The following is a 21,056-nucleotide window of genomic DNA, read 5'->3' on the forward strand; positions in this document are numbered from 1 at the left end:
AATTTGACCTGAATTCTCAAAAAAGAGGACAAAAGGGCGTCCTCCGTGGACGCTTTCAAAAAAGTCAAAAAAGACGACAAATCCTCTTAAAAGAGGACGTATGGTAACCCTATATGCATAGCGTTCTCCGGACAGAGTATACTGCCAGCATTTTCAGATAATTAATAAATATAGTATTTTGTGTATATGGGTACGATCTGGATTGGCTGACGCCCCGCATTCCGTGTTTAATTGAACAAAAATTCGTAATTTTTCTTTTGAACACATTTCGGTGATTGAGAACTAGTTAAAATAACCAGTCATCATGGAGATATATGTCAGGCTTTTTTATGTTGTGCAGTCTTTTTGTGTCTTCTCGGGGTATTTGGCTCCTTTGTATTTGGCTCAAGGCCGATATGTACCCTATGCTGTTGTGGAGATGTGGTAAATAACATACTTTTGATCCATGTATTCACAATTTTACAGTGCATGCAGTAGCACGTCGTAGCAGTATGAATCACTCTTGCTTGATAAAAAAAAAAATACGATTAAAGGTGACCAAAGTATTGAGTGTCCAAAAGTGTAAACTCACGTTTATCGTAAGCAGGTATACAACTAATCTCTTTCACGCATGACCGTGATAATATCTAAAAAATGATTAAATTCCGGTTCTCTCACCAGAAAGCCAGCCACCAAGTAATATTATGTGCATAGCTGTGGTTGCTAGCCGTATCACTAGATAGCATAGAGGCCATTAGGTATGCTATACAAACTATGTAGGTCTATTTGACACTTTAGGGCAGAAGCAAGCGTTGCTGGTTTGCTGGTTGTGCCTAAGCCTCGTCCGGTATTACGGTATAGAAAATATCGCCAACCAATAGAGTACCTTATTCCGCTCAAAACACGACCAAACTCATTATAGATGTCCTTCACAGTAGCACATGCACTCATTCCATCGTCGCCCATCTTCCAGAAATGACCTGACGTAGTCCTCCATTGTTCCTTGCGACTTCCAATCATCACAATCTTGCAGTTTCAATCTGTTTCAGTGAGCAATGTCTCATTTTCATATTTATCAAAGTGAAAGCAGGGGTAATCATCAAAACACGCTGAATAATAATAAGTATTCGATGCGTAGCAACATATGTTTTTACTGATTGCCTTCCACTGGAGATAACACCCAAAGAAATGGGAGACATTCACAAACCACTGGGGGCGCCAACACCTCGTCCTATTGTCCCTAGTAAACAAACAAAGCTTATAGCTTTATTCGCTAGAAACCGGGTCAGCCACTGCCTGTTGGATTCGGGTAACAGAATTAATGTCCTGTATGTACACAGTTTAAACATATTTACGACTCATGATTGAGTTCAGTGCAATTTATGAATTGTCAGGTTACTTCGTGTGCCGGTATTTCATTTCCAGAGAGTGACGTTTGCATATTAGCTGAGTGACATATATATTTCATTTTAATAGACTGTATTATCATCTATCTACATTATAAAATGCCACGATATTGCTGTGTATCTGGTTGCACGAGTCGGATTGGTGGTCATTTGATTCATACGTCACCAGGGAAGCTGAAGAAATGGAGAGTAGCAACTAGGAGATCAGACTCCAAAACGGAACAGCTTTGGACAAAGACATTGGGCAGAGGGCAGAGACATTGTTTGCTATGGTCATTTTCTTCGTGGGAGTGCTTATATGAGCCGAACATGAATCTTGAAAGACAGGAGGCAGTCCCATCAGTCTTTCAGCATGATAAAAAACACCACTAAAAACTGTCAGGAGGACAAACAATTCGAACCCATTTACAACAGAACCTACTGAAATCATTCATTCCGGAACACATAGTGACCAGAAATGTCAAACAGACTCGGAAAATATGAGCATTCAGTGTCAACTGGGTGATTCAATGCCAGCTTTCAGTTTAGAAAATATCAAGGATGATAAGAAAGCAGTGCAGTACTTCACTGGATTTGATGACATCAAACAGTTTCTGCTTTCAAAGGACATTGCAATGTACGATGTGCATCTATTGGAGTACACCGGTACATTGTTTTCAAATGAATGTTAGCAAGTTTTCCTGACACTGATCAAGCTCTTGATCATCAACTGCTTGGTATTGTTTCAGAATCAACAGCTTCCCACATCATTAATGCTTGGATCAAGCATATGTACTGTTTATTATCAAAATTATTAATTTAGCCTTCGAAACAAGTAATATTGGATCCCATGTCAGATGATTTAAAAAACTATATCCATCAACGAGATAATTGAGAAGCCATCTGACATCCATGCACACTGCACAATCCGTTACATTCCCCACTTGAAAGAATAAAAATACCATGAAAGTATTAATTGGTATTGCACCCACGGGTGCTGTCTCCTTCATGAGTGACTGCTATGGTGGATCCGTTAGTGACCGCAGCATTATTGAGCAATCTGATTTGCTGGCAGAAGCCAGAGCAATGTTTGAAAAATGCCACAGTATCATGGCTGATAAAGGATTCCTACTACAAGGTTTGTTTGCACCATTGGATGTGAAAATCAATCACCTTACTACTTTTCTGAAAGGCATGAGTCGGCTCTCTCAAGAACAGCGGGTAGATGATTACACCATCTTCTCAAAACATGTACACGTTGAAAGGGTTATTGCATGGTTATGCAAAGACATTCAAAATGTCTTGCCCCAGCAAACACATTACGGCAAGTGGATATCCGTCGGATAACTTGTCATTTGGCCCAGATTCACCCTAGTGCCATCCGGTTGCACCGAGCGTGTCGACTCCTGGTGTTATCCAGTGGGTGACCACTGACCATCCATCAAGTCATTTCTGAGTCACTTCCTGGCCACTGTAGGGACAAAGTCCGGTTGGGACCGATATCCATAGACTATCCACTGATCAACCCTCTGAATACTAGCTAGCTCCTGGACCTGCATATTTCCTTACCACAGGTTAGGCGACGCACAAATACACTTACACAAGATTGATTTTCAGGCAAAAAAGCTTATATTATCAAATTGTCAACAATAAAAACTAAGCAGCAACGAAAAAAATTAACAACGGCTGTAAATCACGTCAAAATCAATCACTCACTCAAGTTCAAGACATACAATAAAGCAACAGATGGACTCAAAAATATCACAAGCAGTCGATCAATTAATCAATCCGAAGGCTAAAAATATGATGACTACGAAGTATGTACACTGGGAGGATTACAGAATACCACACATACACAACTTATCAGAAATACAAGAGGTTGGCAAGTTTTGAAAATCATTATAGGCAATAATAAAAACTGCAGCAAAGTAAAGCACAGCATTGAGTCAAAGCAACAATTGTCAATCAATCAAGGTCAAGAAGCATGCACACTGGAAGGATTAGAGAATACGACACACGGACAAGTGTTGAAAAATTATGATAGGTCGAAGCAATTACCTAGAATTCTGCCTATGAGAATAAAACAAGACAAGCACTGCATTACACATGCACATTGCACGTACACAGATGTATCAGAAAAACAAGTTGGCAAGTTTTGAAAATCATTATGCCAACAAGACATAGCGATACATTCAAAATTGCAGTGCAATTAAAAAAGCACAGCATCGAGTCGAAGCAACAACTGTCAAATCAAGTTGCAAAATTACGTTCACTATATGAGAATACCATAGGAAGAAAAATTCAAAGTGGCAGGTTGAAGTTCTTCAATGACAGTAAAAAGACATGCACCGTTGCACACAAGGGAAATATCCGACGTTGATATTTAAGAATCAAGATGGCAAGTTTTGAAGGTGAAGAGGTAATACGAATGGAGATACAAAAAAATAGGATGTTTTATTCTGGTCAATTGCTCGTTACGACATCCTCTATGCGCAGATCTGTCACACATTGAGCAAGGTGCAGTAGAACAAACAAAGCACTTCTACTCAGGTTTCGCCTACTTGTACTGCATGTTTTTTTACTACTTCTACTTACTTTTCAGACATAACCAGTTAGATAGCCCCTATAATGTAGTAAATAATGAATGCAATTTAGAAATCGCACTATAATTGGAGTGCCATTATATATTTTTCGCGTACATCCTGCAATTTTGAAAGCGGCCTCTACCAACTGCAGTAACCTGCAAGTGTGCGACTCGTTCTACTTTTGGAAAGTACTCAAGTAGTCACAATTTCAGATCCACCTTTACTTGAGCAGCAAGGATGACTCACTTTCACCCCTTTTTGATCGTATATACCGTGTCTAGAGCGGATGAAAATAATAATCAGCAGATTCAACTGTAACTTGTAAAAAATTCCACAGCAAGCAATGCACACTTGCAACCAACAATCTCTCTAGCTGGAAATATCTTCAATCTTCATACAGGTTCAACTTGCAACGAGGTGAAAAGTTGGTATGAGGGAAATGACTTTATACTGCATCCTCTTCCTTGTCTGCGTAAGACTGAGACAGGATATGGACTTGTTCTGCATTCTTGTCCTAAAATAATTAGCAAGAAAATCATTACAAGCGAACATGAAACGATCCTTCAAAATGCTACCAATTCCAAACGCCTTGCAAAATTCATTCAAACACTGACAAATTACAGCATACTATGCATAAACTCACAAATCATGAATATTAAAATTTATGATCATTATGGAACAGTGGACACTAGGGGTGTTAAAAAAAACTTTTTTCAAATTTGATTGGCTTAGCTGGCAAATCATTAGGTTACCTAAAATACCTTGCACAAAAAATTTGACTCATTTCAATTCGCAGATGCTGAGGTCATCCAATTAGAAATTTCAATCATTTTTCAAATAATAGTATTTACGGTGGAAAATTTCACCACTCCGACATGATCAAAAATGCCTAAGATGTAGGGATGCTTTTTCCCACTCATTTCCATCTTTACAGGGGCCTATGGTAGAGTTTGGATGAAGACATCGCCAGTTGACGAATGAAAGATATGACACGGATTAGCTGGAAATTAGTAGACTTCATTGAAATAGCTAATAGACACGTTCAAATAATGGTGATATACTTTGCAAATAAACTACTTTTCACACTAATATTAACGACCACGAAAATGAAAAAAAAAACTGACACATAGGTAAATATATGAGTATGGTCATGGTCATGGTCATAGGCGCCGAGTTACGGGGTGGCACCCCATTCAATATGCTGAAACGCCCGCCGTCTGCGATTTCAAATTTTCGTATATCTCTATTGTCTAGTCATTTCGATACGACATCAGCGCTGTCAATGAGCAAGTCCGTGATATCGCGTAAATGCCAACTATTTACCATTAACCGATACACACGCAAATAATTGAATACGCAGCTTCCTAGGCGGCGACAAACTAATGCTTGATACGCCCCAATAAATTGTAACCCGGGATTTCGACATGCATTTGTCGTGTTGTCAGACTAGGTTCCGACCCATTGTGCTGTATTCAAGTTGGTGAATTACTGATTAGATGCGCCAGGCGAGGCCTACAATATTCGTATCGTAGGCCTCGGATGCGTGCTTTTTCGTCTGCTATCATCTGTAGGCTACTAATTCTTGTCTGGTTTATACACTCGCATTTCCTCGATGTCACTTGTCGGTGTTTGATTCGTTAATAATACTGCGCATTGTGCAGTGCACGGCGTTGAATTACGTTGTCAAATAGTGATGCAACACGAGGTTTTCTGTGGCGTAAATTCTGAATTTATTCGATTAGTTCGAACGGGAACCTTCCATTTTCCAATACAATAAACTTCATTGCTGGACGGACTCGAGCTCAACCATATCGCGGATCGAATTTCAAACCATTTAGCGCATCCGCATGCACGCTATAATCGCTGGCATGAAATATCACGTGCGCCAGGCTATGCCTGATATCGTTACCAGGCTGAACTATCGAGTCTACAGCAGGACTGGCGCATGTGATAACATCGCTGGCCTAAACTATAGCGTCTGCTACAGGCATCATATGATTTACCTGCTATCTCTACTTATTTGATTCTTATGTTATACTGGCTTAAGACTGACAGCGTCAAATTGAATAAACCTGAATCTGCGCAATTGGTCACGAATAGACGCGAACGAACGTAATTGATTAGCGCTAATACTGAAACATCAGAAGATGCATGTACTTAACCGTAATAAATGATGCTAACTTGGTAAATTTGAAGAAATTTCAAACCCCTCCCTTGTTTCATTTGGTCACCCTATGTAGAAATAAAAGTCGGCGCCTATGAGTATGGTTACGCAATATAACCATTATCCCCTCTGCGCAATATATTTAGACAATCAATATTGCATCTACCTCGTATTGCTGATTTCTGTTTTTGGATGGTGCATGGCGCAACACAGATCTGACTTCAATCTCGTAGTCCTTTTCCGGAACAGTCGTAGGAATATTGCAACAAGCACCTAAACAGGAAGATTATAGTAAACAATTCATAGAGACGACAACTAGTTCAACCTACGATATATAATATCTTGTATAAACTCAGTGCACACAGAGCTTTCTTCCCAGTTCTGCCCAGCTTTATCAGTTGCCACTCTATTGGGAAACTCAGCGCTAATCAATTAAATATACCAGATACTCACCATTTCCAGTAGGAAATTCCCAGCAGAATGAACCTAGACGACTCTCTGTAGGAAGGGCTACTTGCTGAGACAACGTATCTGAACAGATAAATAACAGTCAGTGGCACCTCAAACACGCAAAAACGGGCATGGGTTGATTAAACGCAGTCAAATAATGGTAATCTTATAGCTGGCGAACAGAGCGCAAAATTTAATAAAACAGGTCTCAATATAAAGCTACTTTCGCACTGATTCAGAAAATATAAATTAAAATCTGGTCCGGGCACTAAAACCCCCCGAAAATTGCCTTTAAAATCCGAAATCGGCATTGTTTCTAACAAAGGTAGCGGCAGTAGACAATGACAAATCATATGTCTAGAACTGATTGTGACATCATTGAGCGCCTTGGCAAAGTCGTGCTGAATATATATTACAATGAAATTCATGAACCGCTGTGCCCAATGGAACAAACTGTTTTGTAGATCGGCCTGTTGCGTACCAAGAAATACGCGTTGATAGTAAATTCTACGATATGGTATATGTTCAGGCTTTTGTGCTATAATTTATATTTATCCAAATTTTTGAATGCGCGACGACGCATAAAATACACAAACTATTCACATTACGACTTATTCGCGCTACAGCGATTGATACGACGCGCTATACTCTGAGTCTGAGAATCACGGGGAACACGGCAAGCGACTTCGCCAGGGCGCCCAATGATGTCACAATCAGTACGAGACATTGAACGGTCATTGTCTACCGACGTTACCATTGATAGAAACAATACCGACTTTGACCCTTCGAGGGCGGTTTCCGGGGCGTTCCAATGCCCGGACCAGATTTTAATTTCATTTTTCGGAGTCAGTGCGAAAGTAGCTTTCGATTGAGACCCGTGTAATTAAATTGTTCGTTCTGGTCGCCTGCTCTAACATTAATGTTGAGTTATCAAATTGGAAGTTTCTACAGTCATCATTGCATGAGCTGAGCATAAAAAATTTCAAATAATTCATAACTTACATACGGTACCCAGCTCAGCTTTCTAGACTATATATAAGAGTTAAATAATTTTTTACAAATCAAACGGTCATAACTGCAGATTTCTTGCTGTTTTGATACCACATGGAGGAATTAAGCTCTAACCTGCATTTGGTAAATTGGTGATGCACTGTCCGTAAAATCACGACATTACTGGCAGATTTCTTCCTTCATTTTTCTTCAAGATGCTGAGATTTCTTTTCGAACTGTTTCGCCTGAGCTTCAGCAAGATCAGTATCACTGGTATCAGTGGAACATGTGCGTTTTCTTTGAATTTTCTCGTGACCACCCGAATCAGACCTTGAATCGGAATCATATTTGGTAGATCTTCGTATCCGTCGTCTTTTCCCCGCATCCGATGCCGAGCTATCCAAGTTAGTATTGCAATATAGTACTCAAACCATATATATATAGGGCTGGGTAGAATTGAATATCGGTACTTCAATAATACAATTTGGAAGCCAAGCATTAATATCATGATTGAAATACCAGCAACCACGACTCTTGAGTAGGGATGTCTATCACTCAATTTGGGTTACGGGTCTAATTCAAAAATTCTGATAGCTTGCGGTCAGTCAAATGTTTCTGTACCTTTCAATCCATTTCCAGTCATAAATCACAAAACAGTAACTCTTACCTTATGTTGATCAAGAAATCAGGTTTGGTTACAATAAAAGGACGTACTATAACAGTATCAACTCTAAACCTACCTACCTACCTATACCGAACATCCGTCATAATAGCTCTTTAATACTATATATAGGGATTCAATAACCAAGCGCATTTTCGTTGTGCACATACGCCACTTCTGACTATAACCGTATCATTATCATTGACTGACTACACTGCTACAACCAGTGGTTATGGTTAGGTAATCACCGAGCTAAGTGGCACACAGCAAATGTCGAAAATGCTTCTCGCCGCTGACAACAATTCACATCAAAGAATCACGGTTCAAACTTCCCAGACGAAAATTTGAATCACGTGAACTGGGCTCGCTGCGCAATGCGCCACTGCGCATATGGATGAAAAAGGCTAATGATCTCATTCACTTCAGGCATGGCGCGACGCACTATAGATAACTAAGGTAAACCGTAGATGCGACTATAGATAACTAAGGTAAACCGGTTTACCTTAGTTATCTATAGACGCACGAGGAAAGCTCGTCAATCGTTGAGTGGTATTCAGTGGGGTAACATCACTTAGCTATATAACATCGGTAAAACATTATGAGGTACAAAAATTGTAATTGTCAAATTGTAAAGTTTATTACATGCTCGAAATAAAAGTACGAAAGAGAATGTACCATTATCGAAGTCGATAATAGAGTATACCATTAACTATTCAATATACCAGCATATAATCCCTATAAATTATATGGCGATCAAGTCAGATTCACTGTGCGCAGTCGGCATTTCTGCCGACCCATTGAACGCATTCAAGTGAAAAACGCTAAACATCTCACGGCATGACGCACGCGAAAAGTTCGTAACATCTTTCGGAATTGCGAATGTTCACCGCAGGAACAAACAGTAACACGACAGCTAAAAGGGCACAGAAATGGCAATGTTTAAAAGCTTGAAATGTAGGCCCGACAGTGAATATTGACCGTTCAATGCCAGCATGCATAATCCGGTTACGTGACGTCGCAATGAAGAATCACGTCCAGTGACGATTTTCCTTCAAATTCTATTGAAATATTTTGAAATACTGAATGTGTGCAATTTGTGCATATCAGCGTCGGGAGTTAATGAGAGGTTCACTTTATAGCTGAAACAAAATGGAGCTATCCTCACACTGTCCGAATATGATATCCATTGGAATTCTGATTCGCGCTTTCAGTGGACTATCCCGAATATCGGTGTGTAAACGTGCGATTTTCTTTCGAACTGTACTCTTGAAACATTTTGAAAGGATGAAATATGTGCCCTTATCAGCAAGAACTTGAGTGGTTGACTTTTTAGCTGATACAACATGGAAATATCCGCACACTGTCAGATTATGATATCCATTGGAAATTGAATTGGGACTTTTAGTGGACTATCCGAAATGATTTTCTGTATGTATGTCCTAGGATATCCGAACCGGACATTTTCCAACGTGGATAGCCAAGTATTAGCCCACGTCTGTCCAACCGGACACTGGGACACTCGGACACTGCTTGGATAGCCCTAGGCAATTATGTGTTTGCTGGGGCCTTACAATCTCTTGCATTTGAAAAATGACATAGTCCTTATCTGCTATATGATTGTTAAATTTAGGAAAGACATAGTTTGATATAGTCCTACATAACAGGATTTGATGCTTTTATTATTTTGTGTTTGGTGAAGCAGACTTGGTTAGTGATAATGATTGATTACTCTCAGTTTACTTTCATTCAGTGTGCATGCCTCCTCTTTACATCGCCTAGGCCAAGATGGGTGTCTGATTCCATAGACAAATCCAAGTCGCTTTGACATCTTCCTGTCTATTCATTGTATCGCATTTTTGGTGGTGCATTGAACTGATAAAATTGCTAATAAACCAATGATGATGGTGCATGGATTTTCCTGCTCCCACTTCAATATTAGATGCCGCCATAATAAACCGGAATATGACTGTACTGGATTTGATGACTGAACAGTGAACAGAGAACGAGATACATAAAAAACTCCCAATATATAGGAAAGAATCATGGGATTTGGAAATGACAATAATCATCTCGCCGGCAGGAACGGTTTTGCTCAGAAAAAAATGTGTTCAATGTTACATGGCATTCAGCAGTTTTAAGTTTTTCATCTTGCGGTGACGCAATCTTGACCACTAAAAAAGGACGCCAATACAATTCGTAGAACTTTTTCAACTTCAGAATCATAAATTTAGGAACAAATTCTGGGTCAAACTCTATATTTTCCATGTGCACATCACGAAATGTATACATAAAACAACATAGTTTCATTCAAGCGCAAGTCATTTGGCTGGCCTTGTTCTTGGGCATAGCATCTGTGATTTTTCTTCAGATAATACCCATCTGCAGCAATCATCAAATATGGAAAATACTTTTCAGGTGTTATTAGGTCATCCCTTACCGTGTAGGGGCACTTAACTTCCAACCAGCTACGCTAGGGATATCTAAAGACAACAAATCAAGACTACGTTCCTTTCGGTATCCAATGTAAACAATGGATCACTAGGACGAGCTTTTGGCGCCCCCAAGTGTATGAATGTCTCCCATTGGTACGTTGTAGATAGTAGCTTATTCTGTAAATTGGCTGCAGTTGGCTAATATTTAACGTCACGTGCGTGTTTGTACCATCCACTAAGCCCGCTGGTTACCGATGGAAAGTCTCGCTATGCACGTGCCAACTAGTTATCACCACGAGCAATTTTCTCTGATAAGGTTTAGAAGCGCGTCTATTTATTCATTATCTTCTCCGTCTGCAATTTAACTTCGCGCGTGCATCCTGTACCCACCGCAACGCACGTGAGTTCACGATGGTAAGTGAAGGCTCGCTCGTGCTAGTTTGTTATTACCGCTAGCAATTTTAGTTCTATGACAAGATATAGAGCTACGCGAGTATTTATTCGTTATGGTTACTCTCCTGCAATCTACCACCATGTCGCACGTGCGGTTGTGATTGTCAATAGGCCTTTTGCAGGACTTCGATCACGTGACTAGGTCGCATAGCAACTACAAATTGGTTAGCAAGCTACTTTCTCGCGCACCTGCTTCAGTGCTAAATATCGCATATTGTACTGTTGATTTCTGGTTGTAAACGTTTCGGAAATTTTTTGTAGAAGACATCAGAGATTCACCTATGCTAGATGTCAATCATGTACAAAGCATTTAGAATGATATCGTCAGAATTACGCAGAAATCCATCGGTAACGTAGTCGTATTACGGTACTCAACTCTGATCATATGTACTTAAATTTATGCATTTGAAGTAAAGCGATTGGTTTATATTCTGGTAAGAGTATTTGTTAGTTCAAGCAGAACTATTTGTCTGTTGTGGAGCCTGATTTTGGATGGAAGATATGACTGAAGCAGCCGGGACCCGCAAGGATCAGGATATACTGTCTGCTGGCGTGCTGCTATAAAACCGCTGAACACATCGGAAGTATCTTTTGGGAGAACCTGCCATCAAGACTAAGCAAAGCAGTGCAATTTATTGTTGCCTTATACAATGCCGATCTTATTAGCACTACTTCACAACTGCGATTGAAGTGGATTTGGCAAATCACACGTGATTTTGATAAATAGTTGATGTCACATATGTGCGCTATTTAGCGAACTAAGGGAAGTAACTATCAAATAACTCTTAGAGCAGCTCAACCGCAGTGACAAGATCGGTCATCCTATACCCAGAGGTGGTCAACGTGGGAACCGAATACAAGTAATGCCTCAATTTATACTCCAGTACAAGTAGCACCAATTACTTCCAGGACATATCCAAAGTACTTCAAGTGGAAGTAGAAATGAATTTCTGAAAAGTAGTCAAGAAATTCGTTACATGAAGTAGATTTGGTTGGGTCCCTTAGTTTTAGAAATTAATGCCACGTGACAACTGTAAACATTTCATGTTGCATCTTCTTGATCAACGCAAAAGGGTGATAACACCACAAATATGTGCAATTTTCAAAAATTGATTTAGTTACCGTGGTACTGGGGCTATTTTGCCCAGTTGTTATGACAACCTCACGCTTGAAGGGGATGCAATCATGCGCCAAAGCTACTTTCTAGTTGACAAAATCCCCAAACTGACAAAAAAGTACTACCTAAAAAGTGTCAAGTAGAAGTGGAAGTAGCCTAAACTCATAATGACGCTAGTACTCAGGTAAAATAGTACTTCGTTGCTGACCCCCTCTGTGTATTGGTTCAACCAACTCAGAAACATCCTCTAAAGACGACGAAAATTGTTTCTTTTGCATTGACTCCGTAATATTCTGAACTTATGATATTCTTTGATTCATTGAATTTACAAATAAACTTGGAAAGAAGTGCAATTTATTAATTTTGGTGCATTCGATACCCAGAGCATAAGAAATAGTTGAAGAAAAATGCATGTTAACCTTATCAAGTTCAATAACTGCCGAGACTCTTATGCCTATGTATTTTCATCTACCTCCATAGCCACTTGTCTAGACAGATTCATAGCATCTACGGAAGATCGCTTGTCTTGCTGTACACAAATGAAATATCATTTTCGAAGCAGACATCAACATCGGGAAATAAGTTCAGGACAGTTAGTCAGTGGCCAGATCATCTGCTGACATTTTCTGTTGGCATGAAACCACGCTGCCTTCTACTGCATGACCGAATTTTATGTAGTGATAATAATTGGCTCCAGGCTGAATTCTTGACGAGGGCATCATCAATTTCTTAGTTGCCTATGTTCGGCTCGTCTCTTGGGATAATCCATCATATCATTAATTCGTATACATGTGGTATAGCCATGTCTTGAAACTCAAGATATTTGCACTGTGCCAAAGAGTGAAGTAATCCAATCCAGGCAATCAATCAAGTAATTCAGGCCTCGGGACAGTTTGTTGCACCCTCAATTGGAGCTGATGATCATTTTTCTTCGGGTAGTGGCACTTGGTAGCATGACAGAATGATCAATAACTTGTAATATAGGTGTAGAGGTCTAAATATTTTGAATGGTTTAACTGAGAAGCCATACAATAGCATAGGATGTAATATATATACAGTATGTAGCACATGGCATGAATTCCTAACACATCAACGTACTGGCACTGGCAGTCATTGTCTCTAGGCTTAAAAATAGCAGTATCCTATTTATATTGCAATCGATATCAATCATCAAAATGCTGCAATGATTATCAACTGCCACTACAATACAACTATAGTATAGTATACTTACTATCCACACCTAACTTAATGCTGCAATAAATATCACGCAGTCAATGTCGTGCAATGTCGAATTTTGTGTCATAAAATCATAGTTGACTACCAAATAAAGGCTACAATGTCGATCATTTTGACGCAAGGAGTTTGCATAGTTCATGAATCGAAGACATCAAACATATTTGAATCCTTGCGCATTTCCATGACACTTGCGTTTTATATAAAACGTTTAGAGCCCGAAAACGATAATATACTTTATCCGAAATACGGCTACGTTAACGACGGATTTCTGCGTAATTCTGACGATATCATTCTATATGCTTTGTACAGGATTGGCATCTAGCATAGGTGGATCTCTGATGACTTCTACAACAAATTTCCGAAACGTTTACAACCAGAAATCAACAGTACAATATGCGATATTTAGCACTGAAGCAGGTGCGCGAGAAAGTAGCTTGCTAACCAATTTGTGGTTGCTATGCGACCTAGTCACGTGATCGAAGTCCTGCTGTTTCTACTACACTACACACGCTGTGTCTGGTCTCGTTCTTGGGTAAACATGACAACGATGAGTGTAACAAGTGCCAACGTTTACACAAGCAGTCTCGACATTTATAACAACAGTAGCTGTTGATTACTAATGATTAGCCATTGCCTGTCTGTCGTGACGTGCGATGAGGTCCACCCTGTTAGAGCCAGATTTACAAATCTGTAAACCAAATTGGGTCGCTTATTCGGTGGACGTCTGTTCCTTATCACATTAGCCCTCTTCACGTTCACATACAGGCTACGTAAGAGGGTACTACGTATCGATTGATGGGATTCAATGGTCAAGCGGTTCTACCACAAAAGTCATATCTTCAGCTGGTTCTGATTCTGATACATAAGTCATTGACAGTAACCGATTATGCTAACCGGTCCGAGCGGATTCTTTCACCGCTCTGCGATTGTCGGATTGTTAGGCGAGCAATCGTTGAGGCGGATTAATGTGTGCCTCGTATTGCATTGTTTCACAGAGCTGCGATTGTTGTAACAAAGCCGACTTTTTCCTTCATTGGCGATTTTGAGTGGGTATGTTTCCCTGAAATTGTTAATATTTCGATTTTTGGAATCAGTGCGGCAATGGCATTTGATTAACACCTACCCGTATAAATTACGAGCTGTTCACCATGCATTGCGCTATCAGAGGCGAGGCCGGGCTCGACTGTACCTCACATCTCATTTCCCTTTATATTCTTTTAACAAAATACATGCAAATTGCAGAATTATTAAAGGAATAATGTTCAAAATTAATCGATCATGAACATCAGTATCAGAACATCACATTATTCTTATATTTATCCTAACGACAGGTGGGGCACGACCTCCCTCGCCTTCCCTAAACGCACTCGATGCTTGCCTGTTTATCGGAATGTAGTATACGTAGGTATGCACTTGCACGCCACCGAACTACTACAAAATACCACCTGTTGCGTGTGAGACTTTAACTTGATTGTAACAATTTTATTCATTGGTATAATAGCTGTCGAAGTAGAGGATTAGGGAATAGTGACGCCACTATGCACCAGCCCATAGACCATTTCCAATTCTCTTTTACCATATAATTTTTAAAATCTTCGGGATCGAATGAGTAGTATTGTTTATTTGTTTAAAAACTTTAATTTTGGAATAACTATATGGGAGTGAATAGCATTATTGAGAGATTGTGTTTTAATTTATGACGCGGTTCTGTGGATAACGGCATTTCTTGACGTTTCAATGTCACTCCCGACTGTCTGCTAAACCCGACTCCACCTGTGATCGGCACATTCTTTACTTTCAATTTTCTAACAACGTGAACCTGGATCAATGCTTTAAATATGATGACATTGTTAAAAAACTGAACTGAATTGAATAAGAGGGATCGACCTGGAGCGTTAACATTTGCGCAGGAACTTTACGACAAGCCTTTCAAACTATTTTCTTTCTTTTCGCTATGCATTGCAATTTTCGAAGTATCTTGAATCAAGAAGTATGATAACAATGACGATGACGGTGGGTTTGTTTCGGCACGATGGCATGCATTTGCCAGTTTTCGATTCGATTCGTGACTCTCTTCATTCCATGCAGACCAATGATTTACTCAGTAGCACCGTCTAACGCCCAAGATGGTCGAGGGAATTCGTAATATTACCAGAGTTTAATTTGAAGCAAAAAATATCTAACAAAAACACAGGTTGTAACCAAGGGCCATGTTTTAATCATGTATGTTTTAAATGAATTTTATTTTTATATACCCACGAGTCACATTATAGTCGGCAACAACGAATGACAACCGGAAATTGTAAGTGCGACTTTTCCAAACTTGAATGTCATTAATTCAGACTTTTAATTCTTTCATCATTTCACATTTTCGCAAGATTACGGGTCTGTGAACACTTGTGAGTGACGTTCATTGATCAAGAACTCATCTCTGCCTACGGCTGGTGAACGCTTACGGAAAAGCTACCGCAAAACACACAATAGTTCAATCAACTTCATATAGTTAACTGAACTATATTGCCAGAGCTAGATATGATATTCAGATGCGCATGGCCGTAACTGTCGCACCCCAAACCCCCCAATTAGGGGGGACTAGCTCGAAGGCGGGCAAAATTATTTGGTAATTAGCATAAATTCTAGAGCTTTTTGGAAATTTATGCTACTTCAAAAAAAAAAATTCGCGCTAGGCGCGATTTATATTGTCAGATATCTGGGTTATTGGGTAATCCCCTCAAAGAGAAGAAATCCGCATGATTTATGCAAATGGGCATTCCGGCGTCGGCCATTACCGCGCCACGACGCACCAAAACTTAAACAGTTTTAGGCCATGTATACGACACCAATTGGCCAGAACGATCGGCGGCAAGAAAACCTGGGCCGGAAAGAGCTGCCCTTATGTTGACCGAAAACTTCGATATATATACGTAGGCCTATATGCTTAATTATCCTTACGCGCCTAACTCGCTGGCGCCGAGTGTTCCTGTCCTGGTTATCTAAACTCCACACGACCAATGCCTACCCGTCACGAAAAACGTTTTTACACCTGTTCATTTTAACTAATCAAATTTGGCCTTACTAGTTGCTGAAACTACATGCGCAAGTGCAATATAATTTAGATAAATTTACAAATGATTTATAGCTTTACTGCTTTTTAACCAATGTGTCGACAGCACTGCGCCTTTTTTCACTACGCAATAAATGCTGCCTTCCCCACAGCTTGAGCTTATTCTGCTATAGACCAAACAGCAGGAACCTGGTACTGCTGTTTACTGCTAAAATGACGTCCGCTGCGGTAGCTTGGTACAGACGAAATCGCTATACCACCACTCACTGCCCTAGCTATCTCATCACTTAGAAGTCAAATCTTGTGGTGTGTACGGCACGAGAGTTCCTTTCAGTTATGATGTCATAAAATCTCGATACAAAAGCATAATTTTAGAATATTATACAACATAGATACTCCTGCCAAAGAGTTGGAGGTTTATCTAAGCTCCTCCTCGCCATCTCATCCGTGTTATCGGTGTCTTATAAAAAGCCTAGAAGTGGGCCGTGCTACAAGTCGGCAGCGACAGATTACAATGAAGATAATTGGCCTGGTGTAAATGACCACAGCAGTCGACAAACACCATGAATACAACAAACAAACAAACAGATACCAAAGGAAAACGATCGAAGTTCAGTAGTGATTGAAAATAAGATAAAATAAGGACACAAGTCGAAAATGAGGACATGTCTTAGAAATAAGGACAGTTGAGTTTTCGAAGACGTGGCCCTTCAAAATAAGGACAAATCTTAGAAATAAGGACGGTATGGCAGCCCTGATTATAACGCTTTCTAGATCTAGCACCATCCTCCGTGCATCTCGGAATGCTGAGCGCCAAGCGGGGAAGCTGCGGATACCAGTTTTAATTGATCATATAGGTATTTGATGGTTTTATTGTAATGTCAAATATATATCTATATGCACCCCACACACCAATGACATGCTGTTAAAATAGCGGTCTCAAAAGTCACGGATAAAATGACGCTGGATGGAACGTGGCGGATGAAAGTCACCGCTGAAACGTAGCGGAAAGTCAAGGAGGAAAAGTCTCACTGTCATGGAAGCACGTAACGCTGCGCTATCCGCAGTCTCGTATTTGTTAACCAGTGGACAATAAACACTGATAGAAATAAGTATTTATCTGCCTTTAAAGAGGCGTTAAGACTTAAGAACAGCGGGTCTTCCTGTAATCGATAATGTTCGTGTCCAACGGGAAGCACCAAAATGGTATTTACGCATGCAGGGACTATATCATGTATGAAGACAACCTTCCAAAATATGGAACTGCAGTGAATGATACTCAACGCATGACGCATGAGATTTATACGTTTGGGTTGAATGTATTTGCGATATATGTCGGTATACCATGCATCGATCACATCAGAAATAATCGCTATTTGAAATCGTCCGATTTGAAGTCAGTAATATTACTTCCAATTTATCAATAATGACTAAATTCAGTATTTGTCCTGAAACAGCACGAATGTTAGTCTAACACAGAAGTAAGAAGTTCAGTGGAAAGGGCAGTTGGTACTTGTAATGTTATGCGTCAATGATATTGTTAATGTAATTAGCACAGTTAGTAGCAATATAGGGATGGTGTGAACGTAAGGAACACCTTCGCGTTCGTTGTTTGAACCTCAAAAATTTGGAGGTTTGCCTTCGCAAACGAACCTTGGTAGGTTCTGCGCTGTTAACCTTTTTTATGTATTACAATTTTTCACGTTATTATAGCATCTTTGGCTGAAGGTAAATTTCATTTGAGCTTCGAACCGCTCTCTGCACGGCACCGACAGAAGGAAAATAAACTCAGCACTTTACGAGCATATAGTTTGCTCTTCTCAAAAATTTTGCATTCTTCGTTAGATAAGTTTGCTTGGAATGTTCAACTTTCCGTTTGTGAATATTTAGTGACTCTCTGCTGTGAGCTTGGCCCGCAATAACAATTATTATACATGATTGATGATAACGATATTGATAAAAATAATGCATCTTTGTGTAATGTAGCAGGCGAACGGGAACTATATTGACTCGATATGTTTATTGTATCATAAAAAACCAATCGCGCACGATTGGGGTGTTGGTAAAATCTGTAGCAACTATAAATCGATATTTAACTATGAACAATATCAGTGTAGCGATAGTGCCACGCCTTAAGAATACGGTGTCATTATATCGTCTAAATCAGGGGTTCTCAACCTGGGGGGCGCGGGAGGCTCTCAGGGGGGCGCGAGAAATTGACGAAGTCAGTATAGGGGGGGGGGGCGCGAGAAATTGACAAAGTCAGTATAAATTGTACGTGTCTGAACATGTGTTTCACATCCATTATGAGAAGACGATTAATGAAGATGAAATTTATTCCATATTCAAGAAAGCTTGCAAAATACAAACTCTAGCAACAGCGCTCAACTGAGTATAGTCTGATTTCAACTTCATTTGAGCAAATTTTTGAAATTCTTTGGAGATATAGAGAGCAATTCCCACGTGTAAGTCATTCATTGCTTCATAGCTTTGACAGTAGCCTAAAGCTTGTCGCGCTGGGCAGCTCTTGTTAGTAGCTTGCGAACTGCACTGCCTAAGACAGACTTAGATGCAACATAGGTTGCCCGGTTTCGCCCTCAATCAGGCTATAAATCAACACAATTAATTCATTTCGAAAACTGATCAAATTTAGCCTGGCAGGACAGAACGACGCCTTGCTCTCTGTACTCACTACCAGCATCAGGATTAGTCTCAGGGTGACCTACATTGAAATTAATTAATGGATGTCTTGTTCAATGTTTTTTGTTATTTTCAAACAAATTTGAAGAAATTTGTCAGCAATGTAAAAGACTCAACAACTGGAATGCAGATTCAAAATTGGCGTAAGATATACCTTATGTATACTATTAGATCAGGGGTGGGCAGCCTGCAGCCGTAGAAGGGAATTTGAGCGGCCGTCGACGCCTAATTCAATTAGTATGTGTTGGCGGCCGTAGACATGCAAATTGCAATTACGAATTCACTCCCGCATTTTCGAGAGATTTTAATTAATCTTGAAATTTTCTTCGCCCTCAGCGCAATTAAACAAGACTTCATTTTTCTATTTTAATGCAGTAGCGCCCTTCTTAATCTGAGCCGGAATGGGAATTGGCAAGAAATAGCAATTCGTTCGCGGCCCTGAAAAATTTTCGCGCTCCGCGCGACAATATGCACCTTCCGGCAACTATTCATAACATTGCCACTCGCGATTTCGGTGCGTACAATAGGCCATTGTGAAAAGTAGAATAGTCCGGAGTTCACCGGGAATGGATATGGACATTTTACCGTAGGAATTTTGCGTCCAGATCGTTCATTGCGGCTATGCCCTGGAATACGGCCTTACGCTACATAAGCAATCGAAATGCGGTCATGATTATCAAAAACGTTGCCCCCTCTGTATTAGATGATGTGCTCTTTTTGACATGACGATAAATGCAAGGGGGGTCAGGGGGGGCGCGAGTTTTTTGACCATCTCCAAGGGGGGCGCGTGTCAAAAAAGGTTGAGAACCACTGGTCTAAATTGTTGGCATTTGGCAAAGCGACGCAAGATATTATTTAATGGAATTATTATAGCAATTGCTTGTTCCAGTTGAGGCATTTAAAAAGTCAGCTTTTACTTCAGCGTCGTAGCATAAGGCGTCATGAGTCTTCGCTAGGTACCGTTTACATTAATATATTGCTTTACGGAAATATAGGGTTAAAATTAGCAATATGACATCAAATGACGTCGTAGGTTCGTGTTCACCTTCGCGTTAACATAGAACCCTTCAAAAAGGTTCCCGTTCACACGAACCAGAACCTTTCAGGGTTTTGCACCATCCCTATATGCTACGTGTTACCCCTGGATATACTGGACAATTTTAAGCAACATTAGCCTCAGCGTGTAGCTAGCTGTACAGTACAAGGGAATGAGACCCTCGATTTGCTCTGAATTCAGTCATCCAATACCTCGCAGCTTACGATCGTTATCTGCGAAATTGCTTTTATTCATGTAGCGAATTCAACTTCTTATTAGGGAATTTTCCTACGTCGTATTTAAATGTTCTAATTCCCTCATTAGCATTAAGCGGAATGTGGTAAATCGAGAGCATTAAAATCATTTTGAAGGGAGAAAGTACCGAAAAAAGCTACACCTTTATATTCGTTCGTGACCTTAATGATGATACAACGGCGACAGCGGCGCATCTTGTGTTTTCAGATAGCTTCAGATAACTTGGAAATACGACCTCATAGTTAAAGGCGTGCAGACTGAAGAGGTATTGATAACTTGTAGCGCGATATATTTCATCTTCAATGAAACGAACCGGGTTTATGAATATCTTACAGCTCGCTGTATTGACAATAACATTGGTGAGTATACAGACTTTGCTTGAGTTTGGCTAGGCTATGTCACGAATTTACTGAGTGTAAACATCATATACGAATATAGGTGCCGATAATTGATTCTGCATCGGTACAGACTGCTTACCGGCCGCCACGAGAAATGTGAGTTATAGAAGTTATCATCACTTATGAACTGATATAAAACAAATATTTTTCA

At 40.0% G+C, this 21,056-nt stretch overlaps 2 protein-coding genes and 1 long non-coding RNA gene across 5 annotated transcripts in view; 1 reads left to right on the forward strand and 2 right to left on the reverse strand.

Moving 5' to 3' along the window:
- LOC145454728 (tryptophan 2,3-dioxygenase-like) overlaps positions 1-21,056 on the reverse strand; it is a 328,104-nt gene that overhangs the window by 101,827 nt on the left and 205,221 nt on the right. The window lies entirely within an intron of this gene.
- LOC145454113 (uncharacterized) lies at positions 3,952-8,530 on the reverse strand. The gene is made up of 4 exons (XR_013920045.1): positions 7,689-8,530; positions 6,567-6,644; positions 6,280-6,386; positions 3,952-4,463 (listed from the first exon to the last, which is right to left on the reverse strand). It is a non-coding gene; the product is annotated as an uncharacterized LOC145454113 (long non-coding RNA).
- Positions 20,615-21,056, forward strand: part of LOC145454408 (uncharacterized) — a 30,951-nt gene continuing 30,509 nt past the window's right edge. Inside the window, exons 1-2 of one of the 3 annotated variants that reach the window (XM_080332402.1) lie at positions 20,669-20,866; positions 20,946-21,001. In XM_080332402.1, coding sequence (XP_080188528.1) covers positions 20,810-20,866; positions 20,946-21,001 — 113 coding nt within the window. In that variant the 5' untranslated portion in view covers positions 20,669-20,809. Of the gene's footprint in view, positions 20,867-20,945; positions 21,002-21,056 lie in introns of all 3 variants that reach the window. The other 2 variants (XM_080332401.1, XM_080332400.1) reach the window with 2 other exon arrangements.

Source organism: Botryllus schlosseri, chromosome 13 (genome assembly GCF_051294905.1).
Source record: "Botryllus schlosseri isolate E-star chromosome 13, Bs_hap1, whole genome shotgun sequence".
Classification (NCBI taxonomy): domain Eukaryota; kingdom Metazoa; phylum Chordata; class Ascidiacea; order Stolidobranchia; family Styelidae; genus Botryllus; species Botryllus schlosseri.